The 19,969-nt window shown below is 53.4% G+C and overlaps 2 protein-coding genes across 4 annotated transcripts in view; one reads left to right on the top strand and one right to left on the bottom strand.

Moving 5' to 3' along the window:
* The window catches only part of ACOT7 (acyl-CoA thioesterase 7), a 110,194-nt gene that overhangs the window by 77,380 nt on the left and 12,845 nt on the right, over positions 1-19,969 (bottom strand). Inside the window, exon 1 of one of the 3 annotated variants that reach the window (XM_036064482.2) lies at positions 19,499-19,758. The exons of 1 other annotated variant lie outside the window; for it this stretch is intronic. In XM_036064482.2, the coding sequence (XP_035920375.1) occupies positions 19,499-19,668 (170 nt within the window). In that variant the 5' untranslated portion in view covers positions 19,669-19,758. Of the gene's footprint in view, positions 1-4,573; positions 4,700-19,498; positions 19,759-19,969 lie in introns of those variants that run through there. One more of the 3 variants, XM_036064486.2, reaches the window with a different exon arrangement.
* LOC118518045 (uncharacterized protein C8orf88) lies at positions 7,038-8,767 on the top strand. The gene is given in 2 exon segments (XM_036064489.2): positions 7,038-8,117; positions 8,119-8,767. Coding segments are annotated over 2 exon segments (357 nt in total). The 5' UTR covers positions 7,038-8,048; the 3' UTR covers positions 8,407-8,767.

Here is a 19,969-nt window from a genome sequence, read left to right as displayed (position 1 = left end):
CAGGTCATGATCCCGGGGTCCTGGGATCGAGCCCTGCATGGAGAAAAAAATCCCTGCTCAGCGGGGAGTCTGCTTCTCCCTCTCCCTCTGCTTCTCCCTCTGCTTGTGCTCTCTCTGTCAGATAAATAAAATCTTTTTAAAAAAATGAAAAGGCAACCTACAGAATGAGAGAAAATATTTGCAAATCATGTATCTGATAAGCGGTTAATATCAAAAATATATATAAAGAGCTCACACAACTCAACAGTGAAAAAAAAAATCTGATTTTAAAATGGGCAAAGAGGGAACACCTGGGTGGCTCAGTTGGTGAAGCATCTGCCTTTGGCTCAGGTCATGATCCCAGGGTCCTGGGATCGAGTCCCACGTTGCAGGGAGCCCGCTTCTCCCTCTCCTCCCAGCTCATACTGTTGCTTTCTCTGTCTCTCTCTCCCAAATAAATAAATAAAACCTTTATTAAATAAATAAATAAATAAATAAATAAATAAACAGACAAAGAGGGGTGCTTGGCCACCTGAGTCAGTGGAACATCCGACTCCTGATCTCAGGTCATGAGTTCAAGCCCCATGTTGGGTGCAGAGCCTACTTTAAAAAAACTTAAAAAGATAAAACAGGCAAAGAAACCGACTAGACATTTTTCTAAAGAAGACATAGGGATGGCCACCAGGTACATGGAAAGGTGTTTAACACCACTCATCATCAGGGAAATGAAAATCAAAACCACCACGAGAGATCACCTCGCCCCTGTCAGAACTGCTATGATCAAAACGACAAAAGAGAACAGGGGTTGGCGCGGGATGCGGAGACAAGGAACCCTCGCGCACAGTTGCTGGGGATGCAGACCGGTACAGCCGCTGTTCTCCACAATCTCTAAAAAATTAAAGCCAGAACCACATGATGCAGCGATCCCCCTTCTGCGCATTTACCCCGAGGAAACCTAAGGTCGAGGTCAGAAGATACACAGGTTCATGACGGTGGCACTCATCACAGCTGAGCCCCCACAGCGCTCATCCGGGGGTGGGGGGGTGAACGGATAAAGCTCTCGTGGGATACGGAAACCAACGGGGGGGGCGGGGGGGGAATTCTGTCACTGCTGATGACACGGATGGACTCGAGTGCATTATGCCGAGTGAAAGAAGTCGGAGACAGAAGGACAACACCATGGGATCTCACGTACATGTGGAATCTGACAACAGAGAGCTCAGACAGAGAACAGCCCGCTGGCTGCCGGGGGCCAGGCAGGGGGGCGGCGGCGTGGGGTGACCCCCCCAGGTAAACAAGTCCTGGGGGCGTGAGGACAGCACGGGGACTCCAGGTACCAGTACTGCACCGGACACATGGAAGCTGCTGAGAAAGTAGATGGTCAACGCTCTCACCACAGGGGAAGAAACCTGCAAACCTGTGAGGCGACAGAGGTCAAGGGTCGCTTGGTGAGCCTTCTGCTCTACAGACACGTACCAAACATCACCTCGCATGCCTAAAACTAACACCCCGTTCTACGTCAGCTACATCACAATAAAACCGGAAAGATAAAATAATAAAAAGTTTAGAAACATTGTCCAGTTTTTAAAAATTCGGGCTTAAAAATAAAATTAAATTAAAAAAAACAAAACCTTAGCATTAGCCTAAATTTCTGAGTTAAGAGGTAGCCAATTTAAATAACAAAAACTGCTGTTATCAACCTCTTTCCTTGGTATCCGTTGCAACTTAGTAAAGGACAGAGGGTCATTTCTGCCCAGAGGGTGGTCCTCCCGGGGCACAGGCACCGACCACAGGGGCTGCAAGGGGGCAGGGGGCTGGCCAGGAAGAGCAGAGCCCCGGGTTCTAGAACTTCAGGGAAACCTGAGTCCAGCCTTCCCTAGAAGCACCAGAGCCTGCCTCTGGGGGAGCCCGATTCCCCCCTCGGGGCTCCCTGTGCCTGTCCGTCAAGTGGAGCTGTGCCCCCATGGCTGGCCCACAGAAGGGCAGACAGGAAGTGCCCACATCCGGCGGGGCACTGAGGAAGAGACTGATAAGGAGGCAGCCTTTGAGATGGTGCCTGCAGCCATCCTGCAACATTTGAGGGTCCCCAGAAACCCCACATCATCAACATCCGGCTGCCCCCAGGAGCCCGGGCACTTGGGAATAAATGCCAGGAGCTCCAGACCACACGCTGTCGGGCACGAAAGCTCACTGGGACGCTTTCCATCCCCCACCCTTCCTGGTCACCCTGGGTCCTGCACAAATACTGTCCTAATTCCCCAGGCCAGCTGGCCACTCAGGCACAGGGTGCCGGCCCGAGCCTCCCTCCCTGGGGCCTGATCCTGACCCGCACTCTGCAGTTACTGCAGAGGCAAGGAGACCAGAGCCCAGCTCACTCCACGCCCCTCGGTCCCAAGTGGCCCCCACTGCTCAGGAGCTACTGGGCAGGGCTGTCCTGAAAGACCAGTCACTCCCTCGGGGCCTCCCCAGCTCGCTTCCCCAGAGCTCCCATGCCCCTGGCCTGCTCATCTCCAGGCAGGCAGGTGTCTGAGGAGCGAGGGCAGCCAGGAGAACATGTGGTCCCTCACTCAAATTTTGTTTTCCCATTTTTTTTTTAAATATTTTATTTATTAGAGTGAGAGAGAAAGCAGGAGCAGGGGGAAAGGCAGAGGGAGAGGGAGAAGCAGTCTCCCCACCAAGCAAGGAGGCCGGCAGGAAGGGCCAAGGCTGTCCTCAGCTTAGCGCCCGGAAGCTGGGCAGGGGAGGGGGTTCTGATGGGCCCACCGACCACACCCGAAATGTCTAACTGGAGGGGGAGTCGGGATTTGGGGCTTGTGGCCTCCAGGCTGTGAGAACATAAATTTCTGTTGTTTTAAGCCACCCAGTTTGTGGTCACTGGTTATGGCAGCCATAGGACGCCCACAGTCAGGGGGGCGGTGCCCCACACACAGAAGACAGCAGTGAGTGACAGGTGAGCCCCACAGGACCTGGGGTGGTGGCTGCAGCCCGAGCCTGAACACTCAGCCCCTGCGGCCCGAGCCCGGCCAGCCCAGGCCAGGCCCCAGCACCGGGGCTGAGCCCTGCCCACCCCTCCCGCAGCCCCCCAGCATGGAGCCGGCCTCTCTGACTCTGACACCAAAATGTCCCTGCTAAAATACAACATTGCAGGGGCGCCTGGGTGACTCTGTCGGTTAGGCATCTACCTTCGGCTCAGGTCATGATCCCAGGGTCCTGGATCAAGCCCCGAGTACAGCTCCCTGCTCAGCGGGGAGCCTGCTTCTCCCTCTGCCGCTCCCCCTGCTTGTTCTCACTCGCTCTCTCAAATATATAAGATCTTTAAAAAAAAATAAGATAAAATACAGCACTGCAGCATGAGTTCCGTGGTCCTCAATCCAACAGTGAACGCTAAAATAGCTCTCTGAGGTAGAAGGTAGCAGGCAGCACCAGGCCCAGCCGGATTGCCGGGACAGATGAAGTCCTCTTGGGATTTCCACCTGCACCAAACACAGGCAGAGCCACCAGGCCTGCTGCCGTGGTCCAGGCGGGGGCCTGCAGAGCAGTGCTAAGGACACCTCACAGACTGGGCCAAAGGTCCCTGGGCCGGTCCCTGCTGGGCAGCGAGGGCTGTCCTGGGCAGGGACAACCCCAGGGAGCTTCTGCCCTGAACTAACCCACAGCAGTAGCTTCCTTCGTGCTCGGTGCAGGGAGCCGCCACCTTGGCAGGGAGACAAGGAAGAGCAGGCGGTGCCATTCCTGGTGGGAAAGGAGCTGTGGGGCTGCCCGGGGGTAGGCACGTGCCAGGACCATGTGGGCTGGGGGATGGGGCCGATCCCCAGCAGGCACAGGTGAACACCTCTTCTTTCTACGGGGGACCCTGCCAATCGGAAGCCCCAGTGACGCCGCTTATCCTCTCCAACTTGCTGCCTAAGAAGGTTCCAGCAAAGTTCCTTCAACCGCAGAGCCCCCACCACAGCCCCTAGATGAGGCAGGGACGGAGAAATGGCTGGGCCAGGAAAAAGTCCCTGGGGCTCGTCCAGGCCCCAGAGCAGGAGTGGGAGGTGCCAATCACACCCGAATGCCCAGCTCACACTTTGGCCGGGACAGGGGAATGAACCGGGAGAAGGTTCCAGGGGCAGCCGGCTGACCAGCACCCACGGATCCCAAGAACCCAGAGCAGGGGCGGCTGAGCCGGCAGGAAGCAGAGCGGCGCCCCACACAACCACAGAACCCGGCTGGCGAGAGAAAGGGAAGCACCGGGAGCAGCAAGGCTGCCGAGAGAAGCAGCTGCCGCCATCCCGAGGCCTCCAGCCGGGAGGGAGAGTGCGAGCCTCACGGCTGGCCTCTTCCAGGCACTCAGGATGTGACCCTGCCGGGAGCCCAGGGCAGGTCACGCGGGGGCTGGACTTCCGATCCCAGCTGTAGGCCCACCTAACATCCGCAGACAGCAAGAACCAGAGCAGGCAGCTGTCCTTGGCCCCGTGAAGCCGGCCAGCCCACCCACCGGACACAGGGGCCACATCCCCTCTCCCACCTGACCCCGTCAAAGTGCCCCCAGACAGACGATCTGCGGCAGTGGCCCCCACAAGAGAAGGAGGGGGCGCGAGACTGGTGGTACCTGCTCAACTGGGAAGCCATGCCCGCTGCTTCGTCCTGGGTCCCGAGAGAAGCAAGGAGGTTAGTGGCAGCCAAGCCACCCACCCTCCCCCTCCAAAAGCACCATCCCAAGTCCCCACCAAGCCAGGCTGCCCAGTCCAACCAGGAAGAGGCTGCCTCACCAATCCGAGGAGTCTACCAAAAGCCGGTTGTCATAGAAACCTCGCTTTGTAAATAATGACAGTGGAGAAGAAGCACATCTCTGAGCCCTTCTGCTGCTGTGCCACAAGATCAAGAAGTCACGCAGATGGGGGCCGAGAGACAGGGCAAACGCCCACCCAGACTTTGTCCAGGGTCTCGGGAAAGGCGGGGCCCCAGGCCGGAGCCACTGCCAGCCTTCCGAGCTTCCTGAGACAGACAGGGGAGGAGGGTCTCAGGCCAGCGGGAGAGGCACAGTGAGGGGCCGCATCAGGGGCAGAGCCAACATCCTGCCCAGAGGGGTTGGCATCCGACACCTGTCCCACGGTTACCTCCCAGAGCCCTAGGGGCCAGGTGAGCCACTGGAAGGGAAGTGGGCGGGGGAAGCAGCCAGCTCCACCCCCCCCCCACCCCAGCCCCTCTCCTGCGGCCACGGCCAACGCCGCCACCACTCAGACCCGCCTCCTCCCCTCTAGGGCCCAGGTGAGCCACTGGAAGGGAAGTGGGCGGGGGAAGCAGCTCCACCAGCCCCTGCTCTCCTGCGGCCGCCGCCACCACACAGACCTGTCTCCTCCCCTCTAGGGTGCCAGGCGGCCAGGAGCAGACCTTCCGTCTCCGAGGGAGGGCCTGCCCTTCTCCCCTCCCACGGGGTGTTGGGAAGAAAGAAGGCAAGCCATCAGAGTGGCCGGGGAGCAGGTGTGACGGTGGCAGCCCCGGGGGAGGAGGCTGGATGCATAATCACTGCTCCCACGCCCAGTGCCACCCCCATGCAGGGCACGTGAGGGCACTCTTCCTGAAAACTGCCGACCTGGCTTGGCTCCTGGGCACTGGTCCACCTCGCCTGTGGGCAACTCCGGTACGCAGTGAGCTCAAGAGACCACAGGCCAGAGCACCAGTGAGGTTCGGGCAAACTCAGCCTGTGGCCGCTCTCACTCATCAAAGGCCCAGCATGCTCCCAGCTCCTGGCGTCCTCCCTAAAATACGGCCCAAGTGCTCCTAAAGGCACAACTACCATTGTCCCAAGTCCTCCCACCTTTCTGTGAAAGGAGACAGAAGCAAAATTCCAGACTGACCACCACAGCGGCGGGTTCCATAGGGAGGCCGGCCGGGGCAGGAAGGGCCAAGGCTGTCTCAGCTTAGCGCCTGGAAGCTGGGCAGGGGAAGGGGTTCGGACGGGCCCACCGACCACACCCGAAATGTTTACCTGGAGGAAGGGGAGTCAGGGCAGAGTCTGGGCGGAAAACCTTCCCCAAAGCCTTCCCCCACCCACACAGCCCGATGCGGGCCCTGGCAGGAAGGCAGACCTCCTTCGGCTCCTCAGCTGTCTGTGACGGTGCTTCATCCTGAATAGAAGTGACCCCATTTGCAGGCAGGCCCGAGGACTATTCCCGTAGGGCAGGGCCTAGGGCCATCCTGCTCACTGCTATTCCCTAGGACCGGGCACCACGCAGGACACAAAGCAAAGTGCCGTGAACAGGTGTCAAATCAAAGAGCGAACGAGTGCCTGGGAGACACAGAATGGACGGAGGCCACCACCCCACCCACCCTAGGTCCCCTCGGGTCAGCTGGGCGCTCAGGCCCCGTGTGCACCTGGTCAGCAGCCTGCCCCTCCCCCTGCCTTCCCTGCCCAGAGAAGCCTGGCCCCACTCCCCTCCCCTGGAAGAGGCCAAGAGTGCTGCCCCCACAGGCCACTCAGGATCCAGATCACCACAGTGGGCCATGTGCTGGGTCTGGTCAAGCCCATCTATCACCTGCCGGTCAGAGAAAAGGCCCCCAAGGTCATGGGTGTCCATTCTAGCCACGGGGCATCCCAGAGCCATGTGTCCAGGCACCCAGAACCACAACCAGGGCCCCCTCCAGGCCCTCCCACCCCCAGCCATCCCACAGTTGTCTTACAGCTTGGCCTTCTCCCTAAGACAGGCCTCGTCAGCTCCCTTCCTCAACACTTTCAGGGATGCACCCCGCCGAAGCACGAGCATGGTCTCTGTTCGTCCCTTCCCGAGCCCCGGCCAGGTGGGACTCGGAGGGGGGGCCTCAGCCCGGATGCTGTGCCCTTTGGACTTGGCCCCATTCCTTCACGCAGGCATGGCCGCCTCCCTAAGCAACGCTGGCTTCTCTCTCCCCGTTGGTCTCAACCTTGGGGGTGCTGGGCACGCGGCCCACCCCAGGTAAGGAGCGGCCACCCGCCACTCCCAACACTGCATGTGTCCGTGACCTTTTCAGATCCGTTAAAATCACAGGAAATTGGAGTCAAAAAAGATGCTGGAAATTACTCACTTCAAGCCCCAGCTTCTACCTGTGAGGAAAGCAGGCCCGCAGAGGCAAGGAGGGTGGCCCCGGGCCCGCACCACTCAGACCTGGAGGACGGGGCATTCAGCACCTTCGAGGTGGCGTCCCCAGAGGGTGCTGGGCCAGGGGCGACGCAGCCTCCCGCACGCTGCAAAGACCTGCCATCCTTCCCGGCAAAACACCCCCCGGGTGATGGGGTGATGACTCAGGGACGAGAAGCAGGCACAACTTGCCCCGCCACGTTCCTTCTCAATTATGGGAAAATCATTAAAATGCTCCAAGCCTGGCTTAAAGAGAAACAGTCCTCTCGGGGCCCGCGGGGAATCCTGAAAGCGGCCACACGGGAGTGAGCAATCTCTCATGGAGAAGTCCTCCAGCGCCGGCCGGGGATGCTGCCTCGGGTGGCTGAGTAAACCCAAACCCGTGACTGAGAAACGCCATCCACAGGACAGTTGAGACCCACCGCAGAGTTCAGACCCAAATGGAGTTCTCTCCCTATTTTCTCCTCCGAGGGAAGACATCCTTCAGATTTGGAACGATCCACTGAATGACAGGCAGGCTCAGTTACTTAACACCTGGGTACATGCACACACCCTAAACCAGGAGAAGTGAGATTTAAAAAAAAAAAAAACCACCAACCCAACAGGGAAATGCAATGAGGGAAATCTGCAGGAAGTGACACAACCCAGGGAAATACCTACGAGTCCACCCACAGCTCGATCAAAGCGGCGAGGACGTGCATCACTTCCACAGCCACGCCAACTTCCCACAGAGAGGACGCGTCCCTCGCCAGCCTTCCGAGTAAATAAGTACAAAGTGGAATAACCAGGAGGTGGTTTCTCATGTTCTAAGTTAACCAAGAACGGCCACCCCCGCCACCCCCGGCTCTGAGCAGCCGTTCCCCTCCCGGCAGCGGGGCACTGGGTCGCGCGTGTGGGCTGAGCATGGCGACACTGCGGCCCTGAAATCCCCCCCGACCTTGAGGCGTATGGAACCTCAAGGTCTTTGTGATGATGGAAACCAAGAAACTGATTGGTAAACTGCTTCAGCCAGCAAGACCTGCTCATCATCTGACTTCTCCCCCCCGGAGCAGTATTGCCTTTCAACTTTCAAAATGAATAATCATGCAACACCCAGTGCCTACCAAGTGGAGTTAGCAGATGTAAGACGAATGGAATGCAAGCTTTTTCTCAAGGTCATAATGAACGACAGCGACATCAGTCTCCCGTTAAAAAAGAGAGAATTAAATACAGCAGAGATTTCCTGTTGAAGCTCTCAAGTGTTTCCATCCACAGGAAAAAACCAGACTTTCTGCCTGATCATCCCATTGTACTTCAAAAACCAGAAAACCACCAAAGTTTTAAGTAGCATTTTAAGAACAGATGAATTTGAAGATAAAGAATTATTCGTTTTCTATTTTGGACACCTGCAAATGAAGTGGATCTAGTAACAATAACAGTAATGGACTGTGACAATTCAGTTTATTTTTAATTTTGATGGTTGGGTATTTGGTTTCTCCTAAAACGAGAAAGATATTTTAAACTATAAGGAATTTTCTAACCAGTTTCAGCTTTGCAGGCAGTTTCCTGCATAAATTGGGAAGTAACACTGGAAAGTAAGAATTTGGTTAGTAAAGTGGGAAGGCTGTATTTATAGTTTGTACGCTACTTGCAATTTTTTGTTTTTCAGCTCTTATAATAATGGAATGGAAATGTAAGCTATAAAGATTCTCAAGTATAAAGTATTTGCTAAAAAATAAATAAGTAAATTAACCAAGAACTATTTTTTTAAATATATTTATTTATTAGAGAGTGAGTGCAAGAGAGATCACAGAGGGAGAGAAAGAAGCAGGCTTCCCACTGAGCAGAGAGCCCGATGCGGGGCTCAATCCCAGGACCTGGAGATCATGACCCGAGTCGAAGGCAGACACTCACCAAATTGAGCCACCCAGGTGCCACCCAAGAACCACTTTATTTTTTTATTTTTAAAGATTTTATTTATTTATTTGACAGAGAGAAACATAGCGAGAGAGGGAACACAAGCAGGGGGAGTAGGAGAGGGAGAAGCAGGCTTCCCCGCGGAGCAGGGAGCCCGATGTGGGGCTCGATCCCAGGGTCCTGGGATCACGACCTGAGCCGAAGGCAGACGCTTAACGACTGAGCCACCCAGGCGCCCCCCAAGAACCACTTTAAATGATAAAACTAGATGTCCGGAAAGGTTCCCAGCAACATGACCCTAATAGCCAAAAGAGGAGGGAACAGCCCAGGTGCCCATCACGCAGGGACAGACAAATAAAATGCCGTCCATGCACACGACAGGATAGGATTTGACTATAAAAGGGAATCGGGTACGGATGCACACTACCATGAGGAAGAATCCTGGAAACACGATGCTGAGCAAGCAGCCATCACAAAGGGCACGGTTCCGCTGACACGAAATGTCCAGAGCAGGCCAATCCATACACAGAAAGCGGACTGACTGGCGGAGCCATGGCCTGGGGGAGGCGAATGGGGAGAGAGAGCTAAAGAGCACAGCGCTTCTTTCAGGGGTGAAGAAAATGTTCCGGACTTAAATCACAGTGATGTTGCCCCAGCTTGTGAATACACCAGAAAACACGGACCTGCACTCAAGACTAAAGGGACGAACGGGATGCGAGTTACAGCACAATAAAGCGGTCACCACAACACCTGGCTGCAGACCGCTGCGGGGAAACAGGCCCACCCCTCCGCTTCCAGAACTCTTGGCCTCGGCAAGACCTCCAAACACTCAGGCCCAGGAGAGAGCTCGCAGAACTGAGCCCAAAGAAAACCACGCGCATTGGACAAGGCGGCGGCTTCAGAGCTTCTGATACTAAGCAGTCAACTAGCTCCGGGGACCCTACGCACGAGCAAGGTTCCATTTCTCTGAGACATCTGTGGCAGCTGTTTTCTTCAGCTTTCAAGGCATCTGGAAGCTGGAGAAGGTCAAGAGCTGCCACAGACCAGAGCCCAGGAGAAAGGCAGGACGTGAGAGAGACACAACTCCAAACTCAAAGGTCAATCAGCCTAACCGATCAGAGGGCACTCAGAACGGAGAACTGGAGAAAACCCCCAGTGGTCTTTCCTAGAGTCAGGGGCCACTGCCCTCCCACAGAAGTTCCCGCCCTGGGGCCAGCAGAGGCAGGAAGGACGGAGACTCATGTCCAGACCACAAAAAGAACTCTCAAAGCTTCACGGTGACAAAACCAATGACCCAATTTTTTTCAGAAGCAAAAGGCTTTTTTACAAACACTTCACAAAACAAGATCTGTGGGTGTAAAATTCGCACATGAAGAGATGCTTGACATCATTAGACATTAGGAGAATACAAATTAAAATCACAAGGAGATACTGCTATACACCTCAGAACAGGTAAAATTTAGAAGACTGACCATAGCAAGTGTCGGTGAGGATGTGGAGGGCAGCGGGAGTCCCGCGCTCTGCTGTCAGAAATCAGTGGCACCCCACTTTGGAAAAGTGGTCAGCAGTTTCCTCAGATTTATTTATTTCAGAGAGAGGGAGAACAAAAGCAGGGAGGGGCAGACGGAGACGGAGAGAGGGAATCTCAAGCAGACTCCAACCCTGGCACAGAGCCCAAGGTGGGGCTCAATCCCATGACCCTGAGATCATGACCTAAACCGAAATCAAGAGTCGGGTGCTGAACCGACTGAGCCACCAGGCTCCCCAAGGTCAGCAGTTTCTTAAACAGTTAAGCCTACACCTACCACATCACCTGGCACTGCCCTCCTGGTACTTGCCCTTCCGACTGAGAAAAGCAAGTGTCCCCACAAAGCCTTGTTGACGAATGTTCATGGGGGTGTTCCTCGTCACAGTCCCAAACTGACGACGACGGAGATGCCCGTCCACACAGGAATGGATAGACAGACTGCGGTCCACCCACACGATGGAATATATGCAGCAATAAAAAGAAACGGGCCACCCCTCCATGCAACAGCATGGATGAATCTCAAAGTGACCATGCTGAAGGAAAGAGGCTGGCCGAGAAAAAAAGCACATCCTGTGTGGTTCCATTTCTATAAAATTCTAGAAAATGCAAACTGATCTCCAAGGACAGAATGTAGGTAAGTGGCTGCCAGGGCTTCTCCAGGGATAGAAGGGAGCTCCTAACGTGAGGGCCAGTTGTTACCTTGACTAGGGTGATGGTTTGCCAGGTGCGTACAGATGTCAAATTCATCAGATTAAGTATGTGCTGTCATATTAATTATACCTTAACAATTTAAGTAAGTAAACATCTCTCGCACCCTACCCCCGCGGTTGCCTTGTGGAGAATCCCATGTTGGTGGCAAACACCCTGGGTTTCTACTGTAGCCACTGGCCCTGGGAGAGTTTACTGAACTCAGCCCATTTCTCCGAGAGCTGGCGGCAACCGCACCCAAGTCCCCCGGGAGCTGCGCCGTCCCTGTGCTGGAAGCACGGTGCTCCCAGCATCTCAGCACCAGCTCTGCGCCCGCAACCCCCAGGAGAGGGGGAAGGAGGCCTCACTAAGCGCCCTACCCGCCCAGCACAGTCCAGTCCCACCACGGCACGGATCAAGGCCCTCTTTCACACCCAGGGGACTAGCAGTGAAGCCTGAAGCGGGCAGCTGAGCAGGTCCTGAGGACTTCTCCAGAATAACCGAGAGCATGGGCCAGTTGCCAGTGTGGCCATCTGAGTCAAACGGTGCCAGGGCTCGCTCTCACACTCCCCTGAATTTTAAGGAGGCTGCCCCCAAGAGACAGTCAAGTCAATGGCAGTGGCTCTGGGGAGAGCGGACCTCGACAGAGAAGGGACCAAGGTGACAGGGGAGTGACCCTCTCAGCCCCTACAACCACAGCCCCACCCAACACACTGGGCATCAAACGGCCCATCCCGCTGGGCACAACTCACAGACCACATTGGCAGGTGCCCCCAAGAGGCAGTAAGGAAATGCCCATGGCGAGTGGGCCAGGAGACACAGGTCTGGGGTCCAGTCCTGGTTGTGCTACACCTGCCAGTGTCCCTAAGTCAGCCACCACACCTCCAGGGTCTGTTCTTCACCTGCAACATGGGGGTCAGGGCGGAGCTGAGAGCTCCCGGAAGCTGGGACACTTCACCTTGTCTCCTAGGCCCCCTCGCCCTAGAAGAAGGCCTGGCAGAATGAGCTCCTGCCACTGGTCAGCTGAGGGACCCAAACAATACATGGTTAAGAGAATAAGGCGACAGGACACCTGGGCGGCTCAGTCGTTAAGCGTCTGCCTTCAGCTCAGGTCATGATCTCGGGGTCCTGGGATCGAGCTCCGCATCGGGCTCCCTGCTCCGCAGAAGTCTGCTTCTCCCTCTCCATCTGCTGCTTCCCCTGCTTGTGTTCTCTCTCTCTCATAAAGAAAATCTTTAAAAAAATATAGAACTCCTAAAATTCTACAATAACAACCCAATATGAAAATGGGCAAAAGATCTGAACAGGCACTTCATGAAAGAAGACAGAGATGCCAGATAAGCACGAGAAGATGCACAGCTTCATAGGTCATTAGGGAATTGCAAATTAAAGCCACTACACACCTATTAGAGCAGCCGAAATTCGGAACACCAACAAAACACCACATGCTGGAAGGATGTGGAGCCACAAAATCTCTCATTCATTGGTGGGAATGCAAAAAAGGTGCAGCCACTGTGGAAGACATTTTGGCAATTTCTTACAATACTAACTGCACTCTTTAACTGTATTCTACTCTATATTGTATTAATTATATAAAAATAAATGTAAAAATTTAGTAGGTACATGGAAGCAATTAAACAAAAATCAAGTAAAAAAAATTCTTGTTGGATATGGCTGAACTAAGAATATAAGTAATATGTTTTCCATGGATGCAAAGTCCGCAACACAATATTACCAAACCGAACTTAACAATACATTAAAAGGGTCAATAACCACGATCAAGTCGGACTTGATCCAGGGATGCAAGATGATTCAACATCCACAAATCAATCAACGTGATACACCACATTAGCAAAATGAAGGGTAAAAACCAAATGGTCATCTCAACAGATGCAGAAAAAGCATCTGACAAAATTTAACATCTGTTCCTGATGAAAACCATCAACAAAGTGGGTATACAGGGAACATACGTCAACATAATAAAGGTCATATAGGACCAGCCCACAGCTAACATCATACTCAACAGTGAAAAGCTGAGAGCTATTCCTCCAAGATCAAAAACAAGACAACTCTCACCAAAACAGAGTATTGGAACTCCTAGCCACAGCAATCGGGATAAGAAAAGGAAATTTTAAAAGGCATTAAAATCTGTAAGAATAATAAAACTATCCCTATTTGCAGATGACATGATACTGTATATAGAAAGCCCTAAAGAGGGGCGCCTGGGTGGCTCAGTCAGGTAAGCATCTGCCTTCAGCTCAGGTCATGATCCCAGGGTCCTGGGATCGAGTCCTGCATTGGTCTTCTTGCTCGGCAGGGAGCCTGCTTCTCCCTCTGCCGGCCACTTGCTCTCTCTCTCTCTCTCTGAAAAATAAATAAAATCTTAAAAAAAAAAAGAAAGAAAGAAATACCACACAATCCAGCAATTTCACTTCTGAGTATTTACCAGAAGAAAATGAAAACACCAATTCAAAAAAGGTATGTGCACCCCGATGTTTAATTCAGCATTTTTTACAACAGCCAAGATTTGGAAGCAAGTGTTCATCCATAGAGGAATGGATAAAGAAGATGTGTTACATACACACATATACACACACACAGAGGAATCTCAGCCATTAAAGAGAAAAAAATCTTGCCATTTGTGACAACATGGATGGACCTGGATAGAGGGTATCCTGGTAAGTGAAATAAATGAAAGACAAATACTGTATTTTACTTATATGTGGAATCTAAAAAACAAAACAAAACAAACACAAATAAAACAGACTCATAAACACAGAACAAAGTAGTGGGGAGGTGGGGGGGGGGTGGAAGAAATAGGTGAAGAGGATGAAGAGGTACAAACTTCCAGTTATAAAATAAATAAGTCACAGGGATGTAAAGTACAGCATAGGGAATATAGTCAAAAATATCGCAGCAACTCTGTAAGTGAAGGATGGTAACTACACTTCTGGTGAGCATTTCGTAATGTATATAAATGTAAAATCACTATGTTGTACATCTGAAACTAATATAATAGTGTGTGTCAACTATACTTCAATTTAAAAAAAAAAGAATATTAGCAATATGTTTCAGATGCCGTGGGTTAATCAGGCAACTTCAGGCTGGCTTGTGGGTGTCCCCACCTCTAAGGGCCTGATGTTTATTTTTTTTTATTTTTATTTTTTTTAAGATTTTATTTATTTATCTGAGAGAGAGAATGGGAGACAGAGAGCATGAGAGGGGAAGGGTCAGAGGGAGAAGCAGACCCCCCGCTGAGCAGGGAGCCCGTGGGAGCCCGTGGGACTCGATCCCGGGACTCCAGAATCATGACCTGAGCCGAAGGCAGTTGCTCAACCAACTGAGCCACCCAGGCGCCCCCTGGGCCTGATGTTTATAAGCACAAGACATGAGCAGGGCTGGGGGGGGGGGTGTCAGTCTGTCATTCAGGGAGGCAGAGTATCAATCCAACAGGATCTGGTTCCCTGAGACACTGAAGGACTCCAGAAAGCATTTTAGCCGTTAAAGCTCTGGATTCCAAATACAAGGCACATCTGAGTGACTACGGCACCTGCACAGCAAAGAAACACACAAAGCAAGTGTGGCATTTACTGAAAATGATAGCCACCCACCCTTGCTCACCCTGATCAGTTACAAGGCTAAAGTTCCCACCTGCTAAGTGCCCAAAGGGTAATGAAATATTTAGCCGGCTCAAGAAGAGACTGGAATTGGAAGCCTGGGGACTTGCGACAGGTGGAGAGGGAGCAGCCTCCATCTCCAGCACGCCCCCTACAGACGGCTGGGGGGTGCCAAGGCAGGCCAGGACACAAGGTGAGGAATCAGAAAACACCCCCGAAGCATTCCCCAGCCCCCCCCCATTCCAAGTGACAGCAAAGCACATATACCAGCTGCGCTTCGAAGACCCACCAGATAAATCTTCTGGGGCCGGGTACTTTAGGCAGGGTCTTCTCCCTGACCCAGGGCGAGCAACACCCTGGCCTTCGGGCCATCAGGGCACGCACTTTCCCTGAGGCTCAGAGAAGTTCTCGGCCTCATGCTGAGTTTGGGAGACACATCACGTCTTAGACTGTTAATACTACCCATTCATAAACCAAAGTCAGCACCAGGCCATGTCCGGGGCGGCTGGTGGATTGGAGCTTGGAGGGGCAGCCATCACCTGCCTCTCTCTTGAGCAGGCGATGAGACACACAGAACTCAGTGTCGAGAGACTTAGGCTCCAGTGTCCACTGTGCTGACCGCGGGCAGGTCACTCCTGCCCTCAGTTTCCCTATCTGTAAAACTGGGCAGGGGGGCCTCTGCCCCCTGGAGCTGAGAGCTGAGTGAGCATGAAGGGTGCAGATGGGAGCCAGGGCAATGTCTCAGAATGTGGGTGCTGCCCCCCGTCAGCCGTCAGGAGGCTTTGCTCCACATCGAGAGGGTGGGAAAACTAGTTTTACAAAAGCAATTCTTTCTCCCTGTACATCACCTCCCAGTCTGAGCGTGACCTCCCCCATTTGGATTAAAATTCTGATTTGCCTGACACATCTGATGCCCAGTTAAACGTGCCTGCAGGGCCGTGGTGCCCACTCAAGGGCACGACTGCTACAGGCGACCTCGCTCCTCCCAGGGTTTTAAGGACACTTTTGATGGCCAGTCGTGCCCGCTGGATCTGGCTACAGCAAGACGGGGCCTCAGGGAGGACGTGCAGGGCACCAAGGGGTTCCGGCGGTCCGGCATGGCCGTGGAAGGTCTCCAGTGGGGACCTGCCCCACAGGAGGCCTGCACCACAAGCCCGCCACTTGCCCTGGGACAGGCTGGTCACAGCACACTGCAGCGGGGAGGGGGGGGTAGTAAGGAGGTCAGAAAGGCCAGAAGGGGGCGGGCTGGTGTTCTGGGAAGGGAAGTGGGAAACATGCAGACCCAGCCTCAGATCCTACGCAGCCAAGAGGAGGCCCGGCCCACTGCTGAAATGAAACCACCTGGGTGATGAACACTCTTTGTTCTGTAGGGCACGACTTTTACCACTGGTGGACCTCTGCTTCTGTCCTCAGGGTCAGGCACGAGACGGGGGTGTGGGGCAGGTTTGTGGCTTCAGCCTGGGACCCAGACAAGTACCTCGGACTCACAGAGCCCGTCCCCGTCTGGAGAAAGGAGCGTGTCCACATCAAAAGAACAAAGCTGGACCCTTACCTCACACCATCTATGAGGAAGAACAAAATAGGTAAAGCCCTCAACAAGAGCTGAGACTGCAAAAGTCTTGAGAGAGAACACACGGGTAAAGCTCCGTGACCTTGGATCTGGCGTTGGTTCCTCAGATCCGACAATGAAAAGCACAAGCAGCCGGAAAATAAAAAACATAAATTGGATTACATCAAAATTCAAAACTTCTGTGCTTCAAGGCAGAGCGTCCAAAGTGCCGAGAGAACCCACTGAACGGAAGAGAATCTTTGCAAATCATGTATCTGAGGAGGGACTCGTATCTAGAATACAGAAGGAACTCTTACCACTCGATAATAAAAAGACAAAGAAGCCAGATGAAAAACAAGTAAAGAAACTAAATAGACCAAGACGTACACGTGTCTGGTAAGCACACAAAAGGGTACTCGACGTCATCAGTCATCAGAGAAACCAAATCAAGGCCACAGTGAGATGCCACTTCAGCCACCTAGGCCAGGAAGGCTGCAACCCAAGAGGCAGCTCCCTAGCACCGAGGAGGATGGGGGACCCCCTGCCCCCCGCACTGCCGGAAAACACAGTGGTGGCTCCTCCAAGCTTCCACACAGAGTGACCCTATGACCCAGCACTCCACTCCCAGATGGGCTGGCCTTCCTCACACCACCTCTGACACCCAGTGTGTGGTGGTTTTTTTCCAGCTGGGTGTCCTACAATTCTGTGCAGTTTTGACACTAACAGCCCGGAGTTAGCACAGGCCCCAGGTTCAAGGGCTCAGGCCTGTCCCCACTTCGATGCCACTCTCAAGCCCCAGGCGACCTGTACTTCTGACAAACTGGCTCTAGAAATTGGGGTTCCCACAAAAACCTCCTCCAGTTGGATAATTTGCTGGAGCAGCTCACAGGACTCAGGCAAACGCTTTATTCACATTTTTCACGTTTACGGGTTTGTTCTAAAGGATACAGCTCAGCACAGCCAAATGGAGAGACGCACAGGACACGGCATGGGGTGGGAACCAGGCACACCGCCCTCTCCACACCTCCAGGCGTCCAGCAACCTAGAAGATCTCCCAACTCCACTGCTGGGGATTTTTATGGAGGTCCCGTCATGGGGGCACTGGTGATTAACTCAACTGCCAGCCCTCCCTCCCCCGACCTCCAGGTAGGAGGTGGGGCTGAGGGTTCCAACCCTCTAGCCCTGCCCGGGTCATCCTGGCTACCAGCCCCCACCCATCCTGAAGCTACCTAATGGGCTCCCAGCTATCACTCATCTCATTAGCATACCAAAGACATACTATCACACAGGAAATTTCAAGTGTTTTAGGAACTCTGTGCCAGGACCCAGGGACAAAGACCAAATATACATTTCTTATTAAGCCACACTAGGTATACACTCGAGAAATAAAAATATATGCCCACACAAAAACCTGGACAGGAATGTGCACAGTAAAGTTATACACAGTAGCTGAAAGGTGGGAACAGAGCAAATGTCCATCAACTGATGAGTGGATACACAAAATGTGGTATGTACCCCTACAGTGAGTCCCGGAGGAAGCACGACACCTGCTACTACTTGGATGAACCTTGAAAACAGGATGCTCAGTGAGAGAAGCCGGACACAAAACACCATATTGCATGAGTCTACTTATTTGGAATGTCCAGAAGAGACAAACCGATAAAGAATAGAGATTGGGGGGATTAATAAATTAATAAAAATGTATTAAATTAATGAAAAATGAAAAATAAATAAGCCTCATTTAGAACGGAGTGGGAGGCCAGCAGGGGCCGCTCTCACACCCCACAGCTGGTCGCTTGCAGACCCACCAGGAAGAGCGATCCCCCAGGTCCCCCCTATACCGCCCCCGCAGGAGGGAGAAAGGCTCTCGGCTCCAGCAACCGCACAGCCCGTCAGAGACCGTGCAGCCAATGAGAAGCCACGACACTTCCAACTCCCAGTTCGCTCCAATGGGCTTCCGGTTTACAAGAGCCCACCCCCCCCCTCCCCCGCTTCCCTCTATAAAAGCAACCTCTTTGTTCTCCAGAGTTGCCCGTGGTTTCACAAGAGCTTGCTCGACCGGAATTGTAATTCTCTGCTAGTCCCGAATAAACCAATTTTTTGCTAGTGAAACTGTACACTTCAGTGGATGAGTCATATGGAACACAGGTTTAGGTCAATAAAGCTGGTACAAAGAAGGGGGGTGGAATACACCCACTGAACAAAGTTTCTGTAAAGTTTGAAATAAATACAGGAAGGCCACGGAAAGCAGCACAAGGGGCGCCTGGGTGGCTCAGATGGTTAAGCGTCTGCCTTTGGCTCAGGTCATGATCCCAGGGCCCTGGGATCGAGTCTCGCATCAGGCTCCCTGCTCTTTGGGAAGCCTGCTTCTCCCTCTGCCTCTCTCTCTCATCTCTCATGAATAAATAAATAAAATCTTGAAAGAAAGAAAGAAAGCAGCACAAGGTTACACTGCTAAAGATGAGCCCATCATGCAAGGACAGCTCCCCCTGCCCTGGACAAGCCTGCTGGTCCAAAATCACAGCCTGACCCCCTGTCCCAGGGGACAGCAGAATGCACATGTCCCCAGACTCCTTGGCAGTGTGTGCCCAAGGAGTGCTGAGCCAGCCCAGCTGTCAGCAGGCACAGCACTTGAATCTCCACACCTGCCTCAAGCCCTCAAAGGTGCCCCGTTGCCCAGAGCCCGCCAATCCCGAAAGCCCATGCCTCCGACAAAGCTTCGGAGTGGTCCCTGGCCAAAAAACACGCTAGGTCTCCACTTCAGATGAACACACAGTGGGCATGCTCAATCAGGTAGTTCACTGAACACCGAGCATTCCATTTATTAACAATAAATCCTGGGGCGCCTGGGTGGCTCAGTCATCAAGCGTCTGCCTTCGGCTCAGGTCATGATCCCAGGGTCCTGGGATCGAGCCCCGCATCAGGCTCCTTGCTCCGCGGGAAGCCTGCTTCTCCCTCTCTCCCCCACTCCCTCTGCTTGTGTTTCCTCTCTCTCTGTCAAAAAATAAATAAAATAAAATAAAATAACAAACAAACAATAAATCCTGAGTCATGCAGCCCAAGGCTCAGTCTGCCCTACACACGGGACACCAGAGTGGAAGATGCCATCGCTGTGGGCACAGAAATGTCCCTGTCATCCTACCTTCCAGTGACACAGGGTCGAAACAGCAGATCAGACCTGGTTTCAAGAGCCTTCATGGAAGCCCAGCATCTCTCCCTGGGATGCTGGGAGCTCCTGGGCCCCAGATGCTTCCAGGTGGCTGCCTGCCTGGCGAGCGCCCGGAGGGGGACAGCACAGACAAGCAGCTTCATTTTGCAGTAAGTCGGCCCCGTTGCCAGCACGAGGCTTACTAGCAGCCTCCAGTCCTGTCTTCCCAGGGGGCCTGACCCCCGCCCCCAGAGCCCTCCCTACAGGTCTCCCTTTCCCGGTAGCCTCCTCCTGGGATGCCCCTCCTCTGTCTATCCACGTCAAACTGGCAGTTCTGCTTCCGGGAATGTCTCACAGAGTGTTTCTCTGAAATCCCAGTGATGCAAGGAATTCATGACTCGGCCTGAAGTGATCGAGCTCAGCTCTCTCCTAAGCAAAGGAGGGCTGCCGACAACAAGGCCACAG

This window comes from Halichoerus grypus, chromosome 5 (genome assembly GCF_964656455.1).
Source record: "Halichoerus grypus chromosome 5, mHalGry1.hap1.1, whole genome shotgun sequence".
In the NCBI taxonomy this organism is placed as follows: Eukaryota; Metazoa; Chordata; class Mammalia; order Carnivora; family Phocidae; genus Halichoerus; species Halichoerus grypus.
The sequence above is the reverse complement of the archived record's forward strand: the minus strand, read 5'-3'. Positions and strand labels throughout refer to the sequence as shown.